Below are 22531 nucleotides of genomic sequence, written 5' to 3' on the forward strand. Positions count from 1 at the left end.
ATTGTTTTTTGAAATTATTCAAATTTAGGGGTTTAATTTAATTATATTAACGTCCCGTTTTAAAGCAACAGTAGGGCTATTTTGGGACGGATCCCGTAATTTTGAACCACGATCAGATGAACAGGGCGACACCTGAGCTGGCACCCCCTCTCCAAATTTCCACACCACATTAGTGGGAAGACGTTTGGCAAGACGGATTTAACGTGCACCAGACCCGCTTACACAACGGATCTTCGTCTCTGTCTGAAGGTCTCGAATCTGAAGTCCTCCGGCTCCGAAGCCGAAACTTTACCACCAGGCCACAGCGGCCACTCAAATTTAGGGGAGATCGGAGCTAGTTAATGCACGAGATAAGTTAATATATTGGAATTTCAAATTAACCAATAATTGAATCTCACGTTTCTTTCACTCGTGTGGCTTCTTCACCGATTTTTGAACAATACCTGAAGTCAGCAGGAGAAAGAAAGAAAGAAAAAACGTTAAAATTAGTTGATAAACGTTGATAGTTATGCAATTATTCGCAATTTTTCTTTTAAATTTTTATTGGCGTTGGAACCCTTGGAGATATTTGTGTAAGATCAATATGCAATGAAGAAATCTTTATTTGAAGTAAACGATATTACATTTAAAAGTACTAAAGCTTTACATTTAACTGTTTTATACCACTCATACATATCTAGATATATAATGGCGCCTCAAAGGGCGACTTCTTATTATTTCTTTGGAAATAGTAGTCACAGTGTAACAATTTGGCCTGAGTAAGTTTTAATTTTATAGTGTATGTTTTCTTTTTAAAGCTGATACGAAAAACTATAAAAGAAAGATGGTTAGGGGTACATTCGCACAAATATTTCTGGAGTCAGAGATAAGTTGTTTGGTTGCTCGTTGAAAAAGGCGGCTAGCTAAGATGGAATTGATTTCATTGCTTTCCAGAGATTCTGCAGTAAAAGGAACATTGCTAGTAATGCGTAAGTTGTAATTCTAATCAATATCCATTTCTAATTTAACTGCTTTAAGAGAAATCAAATTTTGATGGATTAAATAAAAAAAATAGATAAATTTAATTTTTAAAGATATTTCTCTGAAATGCTGTTTATAAATTACATTAATGAATCATTTTTATTTTGAGTCAGAATCAATTGTACATAATATTGCTATAAAAAAATGTCGATGAAATTTCGCAGATGAACAGAAGGTGGTGTTTCAATAGTACATAGACAATGCTTCAAAAATATATTATGGTCTTTTTAATATGGGAGCATAAACTTTGGCTAATAATCGGCAATTAAAATATCAAAATAAAAATTCGAGGGAACTAGACAATGCGAAAGTTCTTCAAGTGACTGGTTGGCAGCTTTTCTAAGAAATAATGCTTAAGCCTTCTTATGCACTCAGCAGGAGGTAACCTGAATGCAACTATGAGATTTGATAGAAAGAGCATAGACTAGCATTTGATAAATTCTAATTCTAGTATTAATATATATATACAATGCTGGCAAGACTGGTTCGACAAAGATCTAGAGGACTAAAAAGATAATTGCTAAAAAAGGTACCAAAAGGATGAAGCCGTAATAATAATTCAGGAAAGCATTTTGATATTAGTTGCCTTTGCTGTTAGGGCTGATGGCAACTCAATTCCTACTTTTTTTCCAGAGGAAAACGTTTTAAATATCATTTTTTTTCAAACATACCTGAAAGAAGTGCAGTCTCAATAAATAAATTGTGTAGATGTTAGAGCAGGATTTTTTAAGCTCATGACATGAGACATTTTGTTAAATATACCAAACACCAAAGAAAGATCTGTCTGTTCCGAACAGTCAACAGCGCCATCTCAATTAATTAACATTGGATTTCATCAAAAATCAGGAAAAATTCTTTTGGAAATAAACTTAAAAGTCCACTCAACTTATGATATCAGTTGCAAACAATAGGCAGATTTGTGTTTGAGCCTTTCAAAAAATTTACAAGAAGTCTCATTGATTCTTGGGTGATGAATAACTCCGAGAGAACTCTAACCAATATTTTGGGACGGACCTCGTAATTTTGAGCCACGGTCCGTGAATTATTGGCCCTGGCCAGGGCTAATAATTCACAACCAGTAGATTCAGTTGACGGACGGAATTTTGCAGAAAATGCACGAAGCAGTGATGCAAAAGCAGAAGGAGCTCCTTTCGTAATAGAAGAAATCCCTTCTGTATCATAAGTAAGTTCTTCATTAGAAATAGATCTCTCTACTTCAACAGAAGGTAGAAGAGGTTTATATCAGGTCACAGGAAACAAGGCCATTTCCAGAAGCTGATGATAGGAAAATGGTCAAGATGGAAACCACTAGTGAATTTCATTTTAAGATATTCATTGGTTGAAAATAGTTTTTTGACCGAAGTTAAAAACAGGAAAACCTATAAAGAAAAAACTACTAAGTACTGAAAGAAAAACAACATCAATCCAGACAAATAAATGGAAGAAAAGAGCTCCATAATATAATTCTTTAGATGAAGAGGATGACAATTAATATTACATAGAATTGATACTACATAGAAAACTCCTCCTCAACCCCTTTCCCCCCCTAATGTACTTTTCAAAGTCCCAAATCTTTGAAAAGTACCTTAACTTTTTAGAGAAGGAGTTTTAGTTAAAAGATCTATGTTAAAAATTCCAATTTGTTATTTTACTTTGAGGAACTTAGCTTGAGGTCATTCTGGGGCTGTAAAAAAGGACGGTATTCTTTGTGCCCCCCCCCCCTCCACTTGACTAGAATTACTAAGAATCAGAGGAACAAGAGTAAAAAAAAAAAAAAAAAAAAAAAGGACCTTTTCCTTAAATGCAACCCGATTCCTCAATTTTGTAACCTTTAGTGATTGCACACAGGGCATACCGTCCTCCCCACGCCTAGTTACGCCAATGGGTACCCCACTCTCCAAATGTTTACATCACCCAAATGAAAAGTCAGATATTGAAGTAGATGGCAAAGGAATAATGTAGTAGCCTTAAGACATCAAGCCGTACAGCGTAGCAAATCATTTCTTTGAAACTTTGGTATGTAATCGAATCGTACAATACTAAAACTTTGAAAAGAATGAAATTCACCGGAATAATCTATAATATAAAACCTTTCGTTCGAATGGTCACTTATGTTTTGGCTATTTGCAGTCTCATCTGCATAACACAAACACACACACATTTATTTACTTGCATTATTTTTGGCTGAGCAAAAAATTTCATTATAATAAATCAATTATTTTTCGAGATATCACATATTTGGAAACTGAGTACATGTATTTAATGTTTCATTGTTTCTCAACATACCTTAAGATGTGATTTTTAATACATTTGGCTACGGCGAACAGTATATAATTTTAAAAAAAAGTTTAGAGAGAAAAAAAAACAGTTCTACAATAAGAAGATGATAATGAAACAGTTATTTAATAAACAAACCCAATCCAAAGGCCAAACGGGAACGCTAAATGACTTCGATACATAGCATCCCACCTAGCAGAAAGACACAAACTACGCTTGTCGATACCGACAGTTATTCAATGAGAGAATATTCGATAAATATTTGACACGTATCATGATCAGATTCAACTTTTTTATGTGGACTGTTTGATTTTAAAGTCTTTCAGTTACATTATACACGCATCAAGTATATTTCAAAAGTAATGGAAAATGAATGCAGCACTAAAAAATGCTTCAAAATTTTCTGAGAAACTGCAAGCATTTTATATTGGTTAAAGGTTTTATCAGCAAAAAATATGACAAATCTGATTTTTAAAAAAAGGATTAATGATTTTTATAAGATATTAACTGCTTCTTTACTCTGTAAAGAACTTTTACTTGTGAATATGTTCATTTAAATTTCAAAATTAGTAAGCTAACAAATGCATCATGAAATGCTTAAATGCTAATTAGAAAGGGTGCTTTTATTACCGTCATTGAACAATGCTTGTATCTTTTCAAAAGTTTCATCAGAACGTTCTTTCATGGAAACGCAAATTACTTCAGAAGGAGTTAGATTATCATAATTAGTGACTGTCATGTCACATAATGGTCGGGACAACAAGATTTTACAACAATCTATGTATCCAAGTTTAGCAGCAAAATGCAGAGGCGTATCTCCTGTCTACAAGAAAAAGGAACTGTTTATTTAGCAGGTAATCAAAAAGGAATACACAAAATTATTATTAGATTAAAATGTTTGGAAATATATAAATCGACAGATAATACTACATGTTGCCATCAAATTTATAATCAAAAGCTTTATTTCACCATCAACTTACTTATAACCACATAAAAAAAGGAAGACATGTACGATTAATCGTCTGAAATCATTAGTCCATTCTTAAAGCGACATATTGGAATATTTCGAAAATAAACATCTAAAATTATATTTGTGAACGTAATAAGTCTTCAGATTTTAATTTATTAAAATCTGCAAAAAATAATTTTTATTACGATTCATTAAAAAAATTTTTTGATCTGGTAGCACAATCTTGTCTTTCTGCCTACGATAATTTACTGATAAAATTGCTATGATTTGTTAACATATCATGTCATGAAATATAGCGTCATTTGCTATTTATGAGTTTATTATATAACATTTGCTTTTTTAATTATGTAAACTTGATTTGAAATTCATACTTAAATCCTCACAATCCCTTAAAATCTCTGCAGTATTGAATTTGGTAAGAAAAGACCTGTATTCCATTGCTAGATTTCATATTGTGGAAGGCACAGTCATTTTATGATTAATTTAAAGCTACTTTTATGATTAATTTAAAGACAGAAGAGAAATAATTTAAATTTTCGAAAACAGTTGTAAAGATTTAAAATTATTCTGCACACGATTATCATACAGTGGCAAGTGATCTAATATAAACACAATTTTTTAAAGCAGAGTCGGGGCCGAAGAGAGAGAAGACACCTTCGAATTTTAAATTTCACTTTTATTCCATCCCTGGAGGCATAATATATGTAATAAGCAGCAATGCAGAAACGACGAGCACATCAACACAGAACGACACAAGAGCGAAAAGAAAAAATTCTCAAAAAAAGGGCTTGAGCGAGGAAATATTTTCCCCAGTGTTATTTATACTATGAGATTCTGATAGGGATTTCTCTACACGTAGCGATTTAGGAAAGGGAATTTTCAAAAAGAATTCGTTTGGCTGACAGTTTCTTGTCCCTTCACTCGGAATGTGGGAATTTATCGACTTCAGCAGTTTTACAACTCGAGTTGAATTAATTAAATAAAAAAGGTGGAATCGGATCAGGAAATAAGGGAACATTTTAGAATGAAGTGTTAACATGGGCTGAATTAAAATAAAACTTTGGAAATTAATTAGGTTTAAATTAAATTTTAAAATATCATTATATATATATATATATATATATATATATATATATAGTAATTTCATTTAAATCCTAATTAATTCCCTATTTTTATCTTAAATTAAACCGTGTTACTTTCTTCTAAAATGTTCCCTTATTTCCTGATCCAAATCCCACTTTTTCATTTAATTATTTCCAACACGAGTTTCATTATTCAAAAAATCGCTCTCTTTGTTTCCCATGCTGCGAGTGAAGGGATAAAAATTCCTAAAACCTACGCATTCCTTTCAATAAATACCTAAGATTCTCTTTCCTAAATCGACAAGTGTCAAAGAAATCCCTATCAAAATCTCTTCATAAAATAACTAAAGGGAAACATTTTGGCCACTTTTTTGCTCTTGTCTTTTGGCGCGAAGGAACGCGTTCCAACATCGTTCCCATGTACAAATCATCACTCCTGTGAAAAAATAAATCAAAGTTAAATTTCAAATACCTCTTCCTTTCAGCCACACATCTACTAAAATTATGCTACACACACACACAAATTTTTTTAATCTCTAATGCAGTTAAAAGTTTAAAAAAATACCTGCTTATCATATTTAACAACAAGTGTGGCTTCAATACAGTGCGTATTATGTGCTTCCTCTTTTCATGGTCAATTAGTTGCATATTTCAAACCATTGTTAACTTAGTCAACATATTAATGGTTCATTTTCATTTTGTGTCAACAGCTTTGTAAACATATTATATATGTTTTGTTAGCTTTATTTGTAGAAAAAAATCTTAAGTTTCTATACTAATCCCACCTCTTAAAACTAGGAAAATGAAATTGTATTCCCGAGCAGAGCTGACAAAATAAAATTTCAATTCAAAGGGTTATTCAACATAGTTACATGCATTTGACTATTCCCAGTGCATTTTTGATACTAACAACTTTTAGCAGATAGATGCAAAAAAGAAATTACATATTACCAGTAATACCTTATTAGTTAATTTAACTAAATGAACAGTAATACAAGAAGTAAATTTTATTATAAGCATCTTATATTTACCTGTATTGAACCTGTATTTAAATACATTTTTAGAATATCTAACATTTTTATTGACACAAGCTTCTTTCTTTTAGATGAAAAATAATATTTGGGCAACTGTGGATTCTCCAATAAATCCAGGATCAACTGAACGAATACAGGATAGTTGAATATGACTGCTACTTGTAAAAAGTTGTATTTAAACCCCTCCTATTAAATGAAGCAAAACAAATTAACATATATGTAATTAATGTATAATATTTAAGAAATAAAAAAAATCAACTTACATGATCTACAGGTGGAATTTCACCTTTATAATATAACGATCTGGGATACTGCCAAAAAAAGGTCGCGAACTCTTGTTGGCGATTAAATTTCATATATATGTACAGAAGCTGTATGTCTTCTTTCTCCCACGAATCTGTATCTTCATCAATTGCTGCACAAAAAAGAGTTGCGATTAAAATTTATAAAAATTTTAGAGAAATGCTCTCAAATACTTACATAGGGGTGTAGGACGCAATTTTAAAGTTGTGAAATTACGAGCAAATACGAAAATATTTTTGCCATTCAAGGTAAAAAGGTTTATAACTCAACATTGTTTCTAGGGTTTAGAGAAAACAGTAGAGATATATTTGTCCTTTCAAACTACGTGCATTTTTGCAAGATACTGAAAACAGCGGAATTCAGGGTTTTTTTTTTTTAATTTTTTTTAATGAAAATTAAAAAAATAATAATAATAAATTAAGTCGTAAATTTCCCATTTTCAGCTTCGTCTTTAATCTAACAAATTCAGTAGAGAAATATATTGGTTGTCTCCATAGAACATTGTCAACAGAAAATAGAATGTGGTTTTATTGTCATCAAAATATATCCTGTAAAAATTAAACATTCATAAAAAAAAACAGAAAATGCAAATACCTTGATGAAAAGCAGCAATTAAAATCCAGATCATTTGATGTTTTACAGATTGGCATCTTTTTTTTTTATCATTAAAAGATTTTTAAAAAATGTTTTAAATGTACATAAACAAAGATGAATAAACTGTATGAGAAAAAAAAGTATCAATTCAATATAAATAAAGCAAATAAAGTTTAATGATTGCTTAGTTTGATATATCCACTTGAATTAGCTTAAAACAGTATTCAAATTTTCCAACACAATTTTTTAAAACTATGATCCTCATATGCCGCCCCCTCTCCAAAAAAAAAAATGCTGAGGTGGGAGTTGAAGTTAAGCCTTAATAATTACGCATATAACATTTTTGAATTAATATGGACTAGCAACCAATTAAAGTATTTTACTTATTCAAACAGAATAATTAAGCTTTTATAAAAATAAATAATAATGCAGTTATAAAGAATCATAAACAAAAATATAGCTAAAGTGTGCAAAAGGTTTTGAAATTATATTTTGAAAATGACTGATAAATCGAAATGTACATAATATGTGAATTATTTCAGAAAATATTGAAACGGCTTCAGCAAGTGTATTCCGATCCTTATGAGATCAATTGAATACATATTTATTTTATATTTTTCGAATATATCAAAATTTTTACACAAGTAACCATTCAAATTTCTTATTTAAATACTTTTTATCTGTTTAAACTATTAATATATCAAACATTTTCTGAGCAATAAAAGCAAAATTTTATTTAAAAAAAATTCGAACCGATTTTGAAATTCTTTAAAAACGTTTTTACGATACATCATTATGATACATATTAAGTGAAAGAACAGTCTGTAATTAACATTCATTATACAGTTACATCTATAAATACTAAAAGCGGAAACGTGCCTCTTGTCTGTAGATCTGTTGTCGCATGAGAAGCCGAACTGTTTCAATCAGATACTAAACTTGATACAAATACACTTTGGAGAATAGGAATATGCACTCCAAAATTTTTTGACACTTGAATCAGTTTTAATTTATCAAAAATGAAGCGAAATTTCGACGGTTTTACTGATAATTTCTGAAAATATTTTTTCACACAAGCATAGTTACCAATTACATCATCTTAAGATACCAAATGAAAATTCAAACTCTCGTCTTTTTAACAATATACGCAGGTGTTCAATTTTCTTCCAATTTTAACAAACTTTCTTGCAAAAATTCTAGATATAATATACAAAAGTATAATTTGTTGAAATTTAAGTCAGACTAATTTCTTCGTTTCATCAAACCTTTAAACAATTTTTTTTCTATTGGAAAAGATTATTGTATCCAACATTACTATTTAAATAAAGAATTTTATTTTACTTTTAAGTAATGAGAAATTAGTATGTGATATTTTTTCTTTCAAATATTAGATTCTCTTTCTGATTCTCTCCCTCTGATCTTAAGAATAAGGTAACATTTATTTCAAGATAAGATTTTTCATGGCATATTTATAAAGTGCATATAAATACTCAAGAGATTTGCCTGACTTCTAAAATTACAGAGAATTTTTAGCTATGCATATACAATATTTGATAGTAAATTAAACAATTTCTCAATAATTACTTAATCTCTTTGACCTCCAGAACAGATATAAATTTCATAAAAATTCAAAATGTTTTAATTTATAAAAGTTTAGTGCTATATTCTTAGTTTCATTTTTTGAATGTGGAATATTATGTCACTGTCTTTATTTAATTTCAGAGCAACAATTTTGATTTTTTAAAATTAATTTCTTATTAAAGTAACTATTTTAATCACCATTCTGTTCTAATTTTTTATATTTTCAATGATAATGGCATCGTTATTTTATTGAATTATTTTTTAAAATTTTATTGGACGAAAAACAAATTTCCGAATATTTGAAATACATTGGCTTAAAAACCAACGTCTTGCAAATGTTCTTTTGAAAAATTCGTTTTGAAGCACCACACTAATATTATGAACAAAAACAAAGAAATGTCAAGGTTCCTTTCGTGTTGTTATACGATTGAACAATGACATAAATTTATTCAAGCCTCAAAAAGCAACAAAAACATCCAATTAATAGTTTGTAATTCAATCCATTCCTCTTTCATCATATAGAAGGTTTTTTTTCCTTATAATGTCTACATTTTGCATTTATATTATTGGTAACATTTATTCTAAGTTCTTCTTATTCAGTTTAGTTTACAGCAGCAATTCTAAACAATCTATTCGGCATTTCAAAACACTAATCGACTTTTTGCTGATTCATAAGAACGCATTATGACTAGAAATATGACCTTCAGAGCTTATTCATTGCTTTTGCTTATTAATCAAAAAGTGTTTTCAAGCTTTCATGACTGGCTTATCTATGCCAGAAATGATGTTTGAATGTGGAGTGGTTTGAATTTGGGAATTTATTATGTTAACTAAATATATAAAAATATTCAATTTTTTTAAAAAAGTTTTATCTTTTTTCTGGAAAATGAGTTGGATACTTTTTGTTAAATTCAACTATTTTATTTACAATTTTCCTCGTAATGACGTTCAGGTTAGTTGTCCTGCCTGCCCCACCCTTGTTAAGCCATTACCTAAGGGGGGGGAAACGAAAATGGCAACTACTGCAGCTCTTAGTACTGTGCTTACTATAAAATCAATGACTCAGTTCCACAAGCAAGTATTCTTCGAATAAATAAGGATTGTTAGTTATCTCTTCATGTAACTTCTAAGTTGGTCCTTAATATATTTTGCTTAGAACTTGAACTGCTACTACTACAGTTGGATTTATCTTTAAGAAGATAAAAATAGCCTTTATTACAGTTTAGAAAATAATTGCAACTTTCATTTTCTTTCCAAAAAATAAATAAAAGTTTTTTTTTTTTCAAAAAAGTCTGATTGTATAAATAGTGGAGCATCAATAAATTACACTTATTGATATAAGTTATACTTACTGATACTTTGCTATAAGAAACAGCAGAGCATCGAAAAGTTAGGCAAGAGAAAAAGATTCTATTGAGAGAGAAAATTTTTTCCATGGAGCAAAATTATCGATTTTTCACGAGGATGCTCATAAACGAAACATTTGTTAATAAGGAGATAGTTTTTTTTTAATAAGAAAGAAAGTAAAATCAGTACCAAAAATATTTCAACTCTTTTAAAATGTCAATAAAAATGTCACTATATTATAAATGCTGCAATTTTCTTAAAGCAAATTTCTCAATATAATCAGGATTTTTTTTTTTTTTTTTTATGAATAAGGCAGAATATTTTTAAAGCGAATATTAACAATTTACTAGAACAAAAATTTTTTGTAAGTGCACCCAAAAGTGAAGTATCAAATTTTTATCATTTATTCAGTATAAATGAAATATTGGCTTGGAAAAGGTTTTACCCTTACAATGAAACAAATTTTTACAATCTATGCATACTTGCACCTAAATATAAATATAGATTAATGAAAACGAATACAAAAGTATGTTGGTTATAAAGACATTAATTATATAAACAATTGTTGAAAATAAAAAAAAGCGTTTATAAATTACTGTAAATAAGAAGAAACAAGTTATCATGAAATAAATTGTAAATATGGAAAAATGAATATACATTATTTTTAAATAGGACACTTGGAATTTCAGCATCTGAAACACGGCAAATAAACTCATTTCTGTCATTTTTTACAAAAAAATAACTTATGTATCCAATTTTCTTAAATATGCATAAATGTACCAAAGTTTAAAAATAAGAATTTGATTTAGATTTTATAAGACGAGCCATATAAATGGACTTCCACAAAGGGATTATTAAAAAAAAAACATATGCTACAATTTAACTCCCGATGGTAAAAATGTCACCGTTTAAAATAAATAGCAATGAAATATTTTGAAATGCAAATAGAAGCACGTGTATTAGTTTTTAATATTTAATATGTAAGATTATTTGTTCTTACGAGATAAATCAGGTCGGAAATTTAGAGATGGCACATGTATACGAAGTCCGCTTCTTGACTTTTCCTTGGTTGGATTTTGTTCCTTCGGTTTCTCTTCTATAAGAGATCAGTAGAATTATATATATATATATAGTAATTTATTTATATATTTAAATCATATCTTATTAAAATTATTATTTACAAAACCTTTCAGACTTGTTTTTTACATGAACAGAATACTTTACATGATTTACTCAGTGCAATACAGAATTTTATAAATAAATGCTAGTATTTGGCATTAGAAAGCAGAAAATAAAAAGTAAATTCTATTACCAACCTTAATGCAAATCAATAGTTAAAACAGGAAATATACTTTGAAAGATAAAAAGAAACTGAATGGAACGATAAAACACCACCACACAAAAAAAAGTTTTAAAACTTTGAAACTGAAGAAAGAAAACTAGGAATTACAGTATAAATATAAAAGAAACATATTCCAGCCATAAAACTCGTAGCATAGATGTAATTTGAGAATATATATGTATCGACATTTCTTAATTTGGTTTATAACCTAATTAATTTCCTATTTTTTATCTTAAATTAGTCTATGCTGCTTTATTGTAATATTTTCTCCTTTTTCGCGAGATAAAAACCACTTTTTTACTTAATTATATCTAACTCGCGCTCTAAAAAAAAAAAAAAAAAAAAAAAAAAAAACGTTGGCACTTTTATTTTCTCAGGCACCTGGCAAAGTGATAAAAAAAAAACACCTAAATTTACGGCATAACATCAAAAATACTTTCATAAATCCGCACGTGTCAAAGAAATCCCTATCAGAATACCTTAGTAAAATCACTAAGGGAAAAATTTGTCTCATTTTGCAATTGTGTCGCGATGTGAACAGACGTATATTATTGCTTCTGCCCGTGTACAAATTATGCCCTACAGTGGAAAAATAAATTGAAATTCATTCCAAAAGTGTCTTCTTTTTACCTGCGCATCTTCAAAATTATATTACATATATTTAATATGCCACCGCTATCTTAGCTTTATTTCCATATTATTATTGAAGTTTTTTACTTTGGAAAAGTATAGTATGTTTTTAATAGCCATTTATTATCCAGCATTCTGACCACGGGCGGCCTTCTGGGGGGGGGGGGGGTGCGGCAGATGCTATGCACCAGGGCCCGGGATTGAGGGGCCCCAAAATGATTAAGAACTAAAATAATATTCTGAACTATAATAGCAGAATGGAAAGAAGAGAAAAAATTTAACTTTAAAAATCGACGGGCTTGGAAATATACAGATATAATGCAAATATGTAATATATTACAAATCTAAGGCAATAATTTATCGTCATTTACCTCCCTATTAAGTAAGATTGCATATAATGTTTGAAAATCCATACTATAAAACTTTCAATATTGTTACATCTTATCATGTTCATGACAAGAACATATCCCTCTGGGTGTCAAAAAAGAAAATTAGCAGAAAAGGAAAAAAGAAGAAACGCTAAACTTCAAGAAGTCACAAGAAGATATATTTTCTTGTTTACAAATTAATTCTGGCAATGAAAATACTTCGACCTCAAAAGTTACAATTCGAGCTTTAACTGGAGAATAAAGTTTCGCATAAACTACACTAATTTGTAAAGGAAACACAAAAACGTGAAATTCGTTGAAGAACTATATATTTATACGATTATGATCGAATCAGAAAATAAAGATCAAAATGACGATAACATATATCATCAAGTTAATATAAGTAATCCATATTTATGGTCAATTATTATTATAAAGAATAAGTTTAGAATAAAACCGAATCTGTATAACAGAAAGGATGTTTTACAAAGAATCCTGATCATTTCCCACTTACGTTACGTTAAAGATACGTTTTATTTTTGTAAAAAATACCAAATGGTGGAACCGAACTTCGCAGCTGGTTAATGTACACAAAAACGCAAGACTCGGTATTTTGTTTTTATTGTATACTATTTTCGAAAAGAAGTGGAAATGAACAATCTACACGATTTATAAGGGATTATAATAACTGGAGAACCTGTCAAATGTAATTCAAGATCATGAGCATTCTATTGACCACTTTAATTAACGTTTATTGTTTGGAAAGAATTACTAAAATGACTAAATTTATATTCGACTATTGATAAAACAAATCGAGTTACCATAAACAAAGAAACGGGACGACAGAACTATTTCAAAGAATGTGATTGATTATAATTTGAGCATGTAATAATCTTCCACTTCGAGAAACCCAAGAAATAATAAGAAGTCCTAATAATGGACATTTTTTTTAAGTTTAATGGATTTATTAAGTAAATACGATTCTGTGCCAGTTGATCATATAAATAGAATAAAAAAATTCAAAAAAAATGTACATCATTTAACACATAGATCACAAGAACAAATTATTTTTGCATTAGGGAATGAAATCTTTAATAAAATAAAAGAAGGTATAAAAGCATCCATGCACTCCTGATATTTCCCTTAAGCAACAAATTTTTAAGTCATTTACAAGGTTTATACAAATAACTGCTGTGATCGGAGAAGGACTAGAAAAATTTTTATTAAAAAGATTAAGTAAGTTTGATTTAATGAATTGTAGAGACCAGGCATATGACAACGGTAATAAGAAAGGAAAATATAAGGCGTACAATTTAGAATAATTGCTCTGAACCCTAATGCAATTTATATGCCTTCCCAATTACATTCTTTTAATTTATTAATTTGTGATGCCACTTCCAGAAATGCATGTTGTAATTTTTTTGATATTGTAACGTTTACATTGCTTGTTTTCTGCAATTACAAAAAAAATGGGGAAATTCTACAAAAGAATTACTCTTAAAGAGTTATACGACACTCATTGGGAAGCCAAAACTGATTCAGTAAAAACAGTGTATACACAGTTTGAACAAATTTGTAATATCCTAAAAGAATTTATTGGTGCAAATACCGCTCCCGAAGCTTAAAGTCTGTAGAATTCAATACCAGAAGTGCAATTGATTTTATGTTTAAAAGTATGGTTCGCAATATTATCCAATTTTATCAATATCAATAAATTATTTCGATCAAAAGCAATTGTTCTTGGTTGATTTAATTTTAGTCATTAAAATTAAAACTGAATTCCAAAATTTAATACATTTTTAGAAGAAGGGAAAGTGATAGTGTATAATTTGAATATTTCAGAACATTTTTCTGAAAAAGATTATATTCCTAAATAGCAAATTAAAGTTAGAAAACCCGATAGAGGAATTTAGATGCTGTTTTTTAACAATATAATTTATAATGTTATTGCACAAATAAAAGATAGAGTTAAGAGTATTTCAAATTAATTCATATATTTCTAAATTAATTATTTCAGACATTAGAGAGAGTGCTGAGCACTCCTTCAGCAAATTAAAAATTAATAAAAAAATTGTCTTCCGTCAAGCAATGTGTACAGAAGGCTTAAATGCACTTGCTATACTAAGCATCGAAAAAGAAATTGATAAAAAAGAACTGTACTCTGAAAAAAATTAAATTTTTCGAAATAATTAATAGCAAAAATAAACTTGCAATAGTAGTATATGTTTGTGTTTGTACTTTTTTTTTTTACTTTACTTTACAAAACATTTAGGGCCCCAATAGTTTTTTGCACCCAGGCCCCTTTATAGAGAAGGCCGGCCCTGATTCTGAACAGTAATAAACGCTTGAAACCAAAACGAAGAAAATAATATGAACATGACTTTAATCCAAAGCAATATGAAACTATATCCATAAAGTTACAAAGATATTTTAAGAATGTATAAATAAACACATTTGAGCTGTATGTGATCCTTTAATGCATTACACTCAGAATATTTTAATATATTCTGGAATATTTTTACTGAAAGTCCCCTTTCATTTTGAATACGTTGAATACTTTATAACAAATCTGAAAAAGGAGGATTTAAATTGATGGATAACTTTATTAAATTATTTTTCTTTTTGGTTTTTAAAGCGTATTACATCGCATCACGCAAAATTGTGAATATGCGGCGATACTTTATTCCCTTCTGACAATTTTTTAAGCCTGAAACTTTAGCATACCTTAAATTTAAATATAACTTTTGCTGATTTTGCGTTTAATTCAACATTGCATATTTTTACTTAGCATTTGCAGTGGTCAATTTATTAGACTTATTGAAAACTAGCTTATAAGCGTTTTTAAGTTATATTTGTCATAAAGACAGACAGACAGCCATAATGCCAAAAATATGTTTTTCGGAATCGCGGATGCCCAAAACGAAGAGTTTCATCAAAATATCGAGTTGAATTTTTTCATGATTACAATACCTTCTCTATATTTCTTTTATGTCGAAGTAAAATGAAATGTTGAAGCAACCATAGATAATGTTTATATTACTATCGATTAATTTAGTATTTATTAAAATATATATATAATATCCAAGTACAAATATTATAAAAAATAGCATACAAATCAAGGCTTGTTACGAAGTTTATATTATTGAAAAGCCTTGAAGGAAGAAAGGAAGTGCCAAAAGTTTGTATTAGTAGACAAGAACTGAAAACATATTAAACATATTTGAAGAAATTAGTTATCGTTTACAAATATATTCTTTTAATTAAATGCAAACAATAACGTTTTATGGTAGAAAATAAGAATTTATAGTTTAATTTTTCATTTATACTGGAGGAAAAAATTGCCTTTAATTAATATTGGATTTAAGATCTTAACGTTGCGCATTTAAATATTTCAATTATAATTAAAAATTCGGGTAAAAGGAAATTTATCATCAGTTTTTTTTTTTTTTTTTCGAAAAAATTATTCTTCTGCATTATTGCATTTATTATGAACTGCATGCCACAGACAAACTTCAGGCTTAACCGCATGTCATTTTCGAAAATATTCAAGAGACTAACATGATATCGTTGCTGATGTTTTTCGGTGATTAATTGCTATTAATCGGTCAATAAAAGTACCCGTACTTGGTTAAAGCCATAAATATTTCCTTTTATTTTTATAATATTTTTTTTAAAACAGTATACTCTCCGTAATGCGTCAGACTATTAATCAAAAGACTATCGGACTACTACAAATCACAGACTACAAATCAAAAGACTATCAAATTCATAAAAGCTTGGGAACAAGGTTCATTTTTAAAAATATATACAAAGAGCTAAAAAATAAGCAGCTTTTGGAAATTTTTAAGCTGATGGTTTTTACATGTTGCTATGAAATATTTCTGTTTTTTATTTATTTTAATTCAAGAGTTTAATCTTTACTCCACGTGCATTAAAACAATTTCAAACTGTGGAAATGAAAGAAAAAGTAAAAGTTTCATTTCATTTTTTTTTCAAAACCGGCAACATAAATTGTTAATGTTAGAAACAGTCTATGATGTTAATGAGACCTCGGTGGCTTGGAGGTAAGGTCTCGGCTTCGGAACCGGAGTGTTTCAGGTTCGAGAACCGTTTCCACCGAAAAACCGTCGTGTAAGCTGCTATGGAGCACGTTAAATCCGTCGGGATCATACGACTTTCTGCTGGTATGGTGCAGAAGAAGAGGGTGCCAGCTCAGGTGTCTTCCTCGTCATCTGACCGTGGTTCAAATTTACAAGATCCATCCCAAAATACTCTAGTATTGCTTCAAAATGGGACATTAACATAATTGAACTGAACTGAAGTGTGATGTTAGGGCTAAAAAAAATCCCTTTTTAGCCCCTAACTTCTAAAATATTGCAGTTATCGAAAAACTTTAAATTCAAAGGTTGTTCGTCTTAATGAGGCGCTAATTTGGCTTATTTTTTTATCTTCAATATGAAGAAAGTTATAGCGAAATGAAAATTTCCACCCCCTTTGAGCTATATGGTCCATTTACGAACTCATCTGAGATTTATACATTTCTAAAAACATATTCTCAGCCAGTTAAAATCCGAACAAAATTACTCTAGTTATCCTGTTCACAAGATAACATGGCAAAGTATTATACGCATATTATATATATATATATATATATATATATATATATATATATATATATATATATATATATATATATATATATATATATATAAACTTTTGAACGAACAGTAGTTTTGGGTTCTAGGAACCATGATCGGTGAAGAATTGAAGAAATTTTTCCTAAGCCTTATCATGAGAACCATTGCAATAGATAGTCTTCCTATTGGAATCTACCTAATATATTTTCATCCTGATTAGTATTGGATGTATCAACTAGAAAGTAAATATTAAAAGAAAAAGCGTCAATAAATTGAAATTAATCTAATATATTCCTATTCTAAAAATCTTTTATATATATTATTAACTAGAGTAAATATGTACTATATTTATTATTAGAAGTAAATAAATCAAATATGACCATAATCTTTGTGACTGAAGCTTCAGTAAGTTTTCATAGCATCCTGTTATTTTGAGAGTTTTTGATCAAATCCTAGAATTAGCTGAGAATTTAATGAAACTCAAAATGTTTGTCTCTGACAAATTTCATTAGTATTTTTAAAAAATGTTTCTTAGCTAAATACTAACAATTCAAGAATAAAGAAGTGTTTCGCTTGCAATCTATTACATGAAGGATTTCAAACAAAAATCAACTGAACAATGTCGTATCTTAATATAATATTAAACCATAAACAAATAAATACTAAAGTACATAATGTATACAAAATAACAAAATTTGAAGAGAAAGAATCAGAAATTCAAGAACTGACATCATAAAATATAAAAAGTTTTCAAAGTATTTATTGTTGTATCTTAAGAATGGTATTTCAAATTTTTTGATGACAAAGTTTTTATTTTTAATTTTGATGTTCTCAATCACATCAAATTTTATTAAAAACCTTAAAAATCGAAAATTCTAAGTGGAATAACAGAGGCAAGTATAGTTGTTGGCATTATATAGAGAAAGTATATCAAATACAACAAGGACTTCAATATTACTTGGACAAAGATCAACAATACTTGGATTTAGTTAAAATTCAAATCTACATGAATATGAAGAGATCCTTTATCTCTTATTGAGATAACTAAATGTTTATTATTTATTTATTGATTGTAATCATTGAACGTATAATCTCTTAAATATACGGGATGAGAAGGAATGCATACAAAATTCACTAAATTTCTCATGAATACAACATTTAGAAATGTTTTAAATATAAAAATAAAGGATTGCAGTTTTTAACACTTGGCCACATTCAGAGACAATCTGTTTAAAATTAACTGTGAGCTTATTCCCCAAGCTTTCAAAATAAATTCTGAAGCTGCTGAGACAAACAAATTTTGATTCAAAATTTTATATATAAAGCCTCTACATTTAATACAAATTTGGATTTGATTAAATTACCAGAAGACTACTCTTTTTACCAGAAGATGTATTATATACAGGGTGAGTTTGATTAATTCTGACAAACGAAAGAGGGTTATAGAGGAACCCATGGGGATCATAAAATACTATATCAAACCTGTCCCATCTCTAACCGTTTGCAAGTTACATATTGACGGATACAATAATTTTGCTCAAAATCATGAAAAGATCCAAATAAAAAAAATTTGGGCTTATCTTTACACAAAGCAAGCACATATTCTGAAAGGGCAGTTAAAATTTTTTTAAATGACACCAGTTTTATGAAAATACATGGATTTAAAGACGAGTAATAAAGGCCAAAGCATTGGCGAAATTCGAAATCGAAATGTCGCAAAAATTTTTAATATTTAATTCCAAAAACACTGCACAAGCTATAATTTGTCAAATTTACCAAACCCTTGTCCATACCATCGGCTTTCGAATGAGCCCACCATAAACCACACAAGTGTTTTATTTCAGGAGAAATGATGTTTTTAGTTGGTAATACATCTCTGAAATAGACATTCGTTAAAAAAGAAAACTTAAGAGGAGCCATTGCCACTCCTGATTTTAATTTCTTGTTTACCTTCATCCTGTTGTATAAGTTAGAAGCAAGAAAGAAATGCTTAAAGCTAAATAAGAAAAATAGCACTTATTGAGAATGGGAAATAAAATACAATGGGAATAAAGTATTATAAGTTTTCACAAAAAATATGAAAAAAAGACGTCGAATTTAAAACAATGAAATGAGTTTAAACTTGCTGCTGAAATTGGTTACCCCCACACCTAATACATATTCTAACTCTTTTCAGAATGGAATTAGCAGTTGTTGTTAATAATAGTTCACCCTTAAGTTTTAGTATTGCCTCATCGAGCTGACTGCTTAAGTCTCATAAACTGACAACTTCTGTGCGTAAACTTCTTATTTGAAAAAAAAAAAAAAAAAAAAAAACTAATAATGAAATCCTTTGGAGTCATATCTGGCAATCTAGGTGGCAAAGAATCGATTCTCTACGACCAATCCATCGTGGATGATGCTCATTTAGGAAGTCCTGAACTGCCGTTGAAGAATGTGCAGGGGTCTCATCTTGTTGGAGAATGATTTCCCATCGTTTGGGTGCAAGAATGGCATCAAGTCATTCTGATAGATGACGTTCCGAGAATTCCAAATACTCATTGATTGTCAAATGACCCTGGAAATCATGTGGGCCAATTAAGCAATCGCCGGCCACTAGCCAGACGTTTAAGTTAAATCGTAACTGAAACGAAGAGTGTCGCGTTACGCGCAAATTTTGTTGTGCGTAAAGATGCCAACAGCGCAAATTGAAAATGTCATCTCAAGTAAAGAGTGGCTCATCCGTTCACAGTATCATTCTCATGAAATGTCTTTGTAACAGCCAACGGTATCATCTTACCAGCTTTTGGAAGTCTGAACGTAATTCTTGAACATGGAAGGTACTCGTTTTCGTGCAAGATTTTCATCACTGTACTTTGTGAAGTTTCAACTTCACTAGCAAGTGTACGGGATCTTACACTTGGAATTTCATCTAATGTGTCGAGCACACTTTCTTCAACGGTGACGAATCGGCGATTCTTAATTTTTTCAAACATCTTGATAAACGAACCACTCTCCCTTAGCCTCTAGTATTGGTACAGCAACCGAGTTAGGAGTACGACGATTTGAGTAACGCAAACGATGCTTCTCTTCCATTCCTCGAGAGTTACCATTGCAAAAGCCGTATATAAAATGAATGTCTGAGTACTCTTCATTTGTTAAGCGAGACATATCCATTCAGAGGCAAATAGTAATAGGCACAATGGAAAAAAAAAAAGTCGGCCGAGTTGTAGGGACGTCCTGAAATGTTGAAGAAATAACAACAACAAACATCTAAAACATTGACAAGCTAATGATAATAAGTGGATTATCTAGCCTTTTGTACCCGCATGTGAGATGCTCGCACAGGTAGATTATAACACTTCTGCAAATCCGAAAACGTTCGTATCAAAAGTCTCTTTCAATGAACATTGATTTCCGTGACGTATTGCCAACGAAAGACTTAGTTTCCTCTGAAATAAAACATGTCTATGGTTTATGGTCGGCTCATTCGAAAGCCGATTGCATTTACAAATATTTGGTAAATTTGACAAATTGTAACTCATACAGTGCTTTTGGAACACAGAATTACAAATTTTGGCGACACATCGATTTTGAATTTCGCCAATGTTTCACCGCTTATTACTCAGCTTTAAATCCATATGTTTTCATGAAGTTAGTTGTCATCTTAAAGGATTTTAACTGTTTTTTCAGAATATGGGCTTTATTTGCTTGAAGATAAGCCCAATTTTTTTTATTTGTTTTTTTTTCCCCATGATTTTGAGCAAAATCATTGTATCCGCCGTAACTCACAAACGATAGATGGCACAGTGTTGTAGTGTTTTATGATCCTCATGGGCTCTTCTGTCACCTTCTTACATTTGTCAGAATTGATGAAATGCACCCTCTATATATTTCAAAGCTTTTATTTATATCCATATAAATAAATTGAAATACTAATCCCCCTTCATAGAAATCCAACTACTGGATAGATATTCTTCACATTTTTCATATACATACTGTGAAGGTTTTGTGACAATTAAGTGATTAATTTTTATTTATTAAAAACTATATTTCCATGTTGCATATCTAGTGTTGTGTAAGGACACAATTTCTGGCAGACAAGAACCAGTTAGTCAATTGAATTTAAAATAGTAAACATAGGAAAGATATATCTAAATAAACTTCCTTTTACTTTATTGAGATTGAAAAATGTCTAAAATTTTTAAAGGTTTTTTTTTGTTATTTAAAAATGTGTTCCAAACTTGACTACTTGCATTAAACAGTTGATGAAGATTGAAATACATTGTTTGAAATAGTTACATTCATATTCCATACTGTAAGCACATATTTAAATTGTTTCTCAAGATGTTTATAATTTATTTTTTATATCCATTTTTAAAAATAATTAATAATTTATGAAAAAATTAGTTTTCTCGGGAAAAACGTATCAGTTAATCAGTAATTTTTAGAGTTCTCAAATTTTTCGGTGCAATAGATTTTCTCATTTTAATTAACAGTGAAATTACAGATACAAGAATTTTAAGTATTACAATAATTTATTTAAAGAATCTTTTTTATTAAAAATTGTTTATGTTGATTTCATTAGCTGGTTAGATACGTGATGGCTTTAGCTCTTGTTGAAATATTTGTTTTATTATAGAATTACAAATTTTGCTCACAAAAGTGAAGAAAAATGTTTTATGAAGATTTTATGATAATTAAATAATTTTCATCAATAAAAAATGAAATAGTAAATTTTCTTGACAGTTAAAAATTATATTCATTCCCAGTAATGCTGGTTACATTAGTTAGTATATATATTAATGTTCTCTGATTAATAATTTTATACAATTGATATTCTAGAAATTATGTTCACAATTACTATGAAACTTATGGAAGAATTTAAAGTAGATTTTAGAACAAGTAATTAACAAGTTAATTCTTAATTAACTAAAACGCTATGCTTCCTTAGCTTTCCTTGTATGTAAAAAAAAAATGTTTTATCTTTAATGTTGCCACCTCTATTGAATGAAATTTCTGCGGATATTTTAAATTATCTAATTTATTCATTATGAGTTGCCACTTGCAACGTTTATGTTCTGAAGCATTTCTTAAAAATTATTAACAATTTAAAAAAAAAATTAGCTTTTTACAACTTATTTAGTACTATAAGTATTTTTTTCTAAGAAGTTACAAGATTTAAAAGTAGTATGAGGCAAACAATATTCTCATTTTAGTTAAAAATAAATTTGCAGTGGCAAGAAGATTATATGTAATAAAATTATAGTCATATTTAAAATTATTATTTTGTACAATAACATTTTTCAAATAAAAAAAATTACACATACTTTTGAAAAATGATGTTTTTTTTTTTTTTTTGTATAC

The 22531-nt window shown here is 29.2% G+C and overlaps 1 protein-coding gene across 1 annotated transcript in view; it reads right to left on the minus strand.

The window, feature by feature from the left end:
• Positions 1-22531, minus strand: part of LOC129958686 (uncharacterized) — a 44860-nt gene that overhangs the window by 14532 nt on the left and 7797 nt on the right. The window contains exons 3-5 of the mRNA XM_056071332.1: positions 11209-11304; positions 6647-6798; positions 3928-4120 (exon numbers count right to left, since the gene is read on the minus strand). Of these exons, the coding sequence (XP_055927307.1) occupies positions 3928-4120; positions 6647-6798; positions 11209-11304 (441 nt within the window). The remainder of the gene's footprint in view (positions 1-3927; positions 4121-6646; positions 6799-11208; positions 11305-22531) is intronic.

The sequence above is a fragment of the Argiope bruennichi genome, chromosome X1, assembly GCF_947563725.1.
Source record: "Argiope bruennichi chromosome X1, qqArgBrue1.1, whole genome shotgun sequence".
Taxonomy (NCBI): Eukaryota; Metazoa; Arthropoda; class Arachnida; order Araneae; family Araneidae; genus Argiope; species Argiope bruennichi.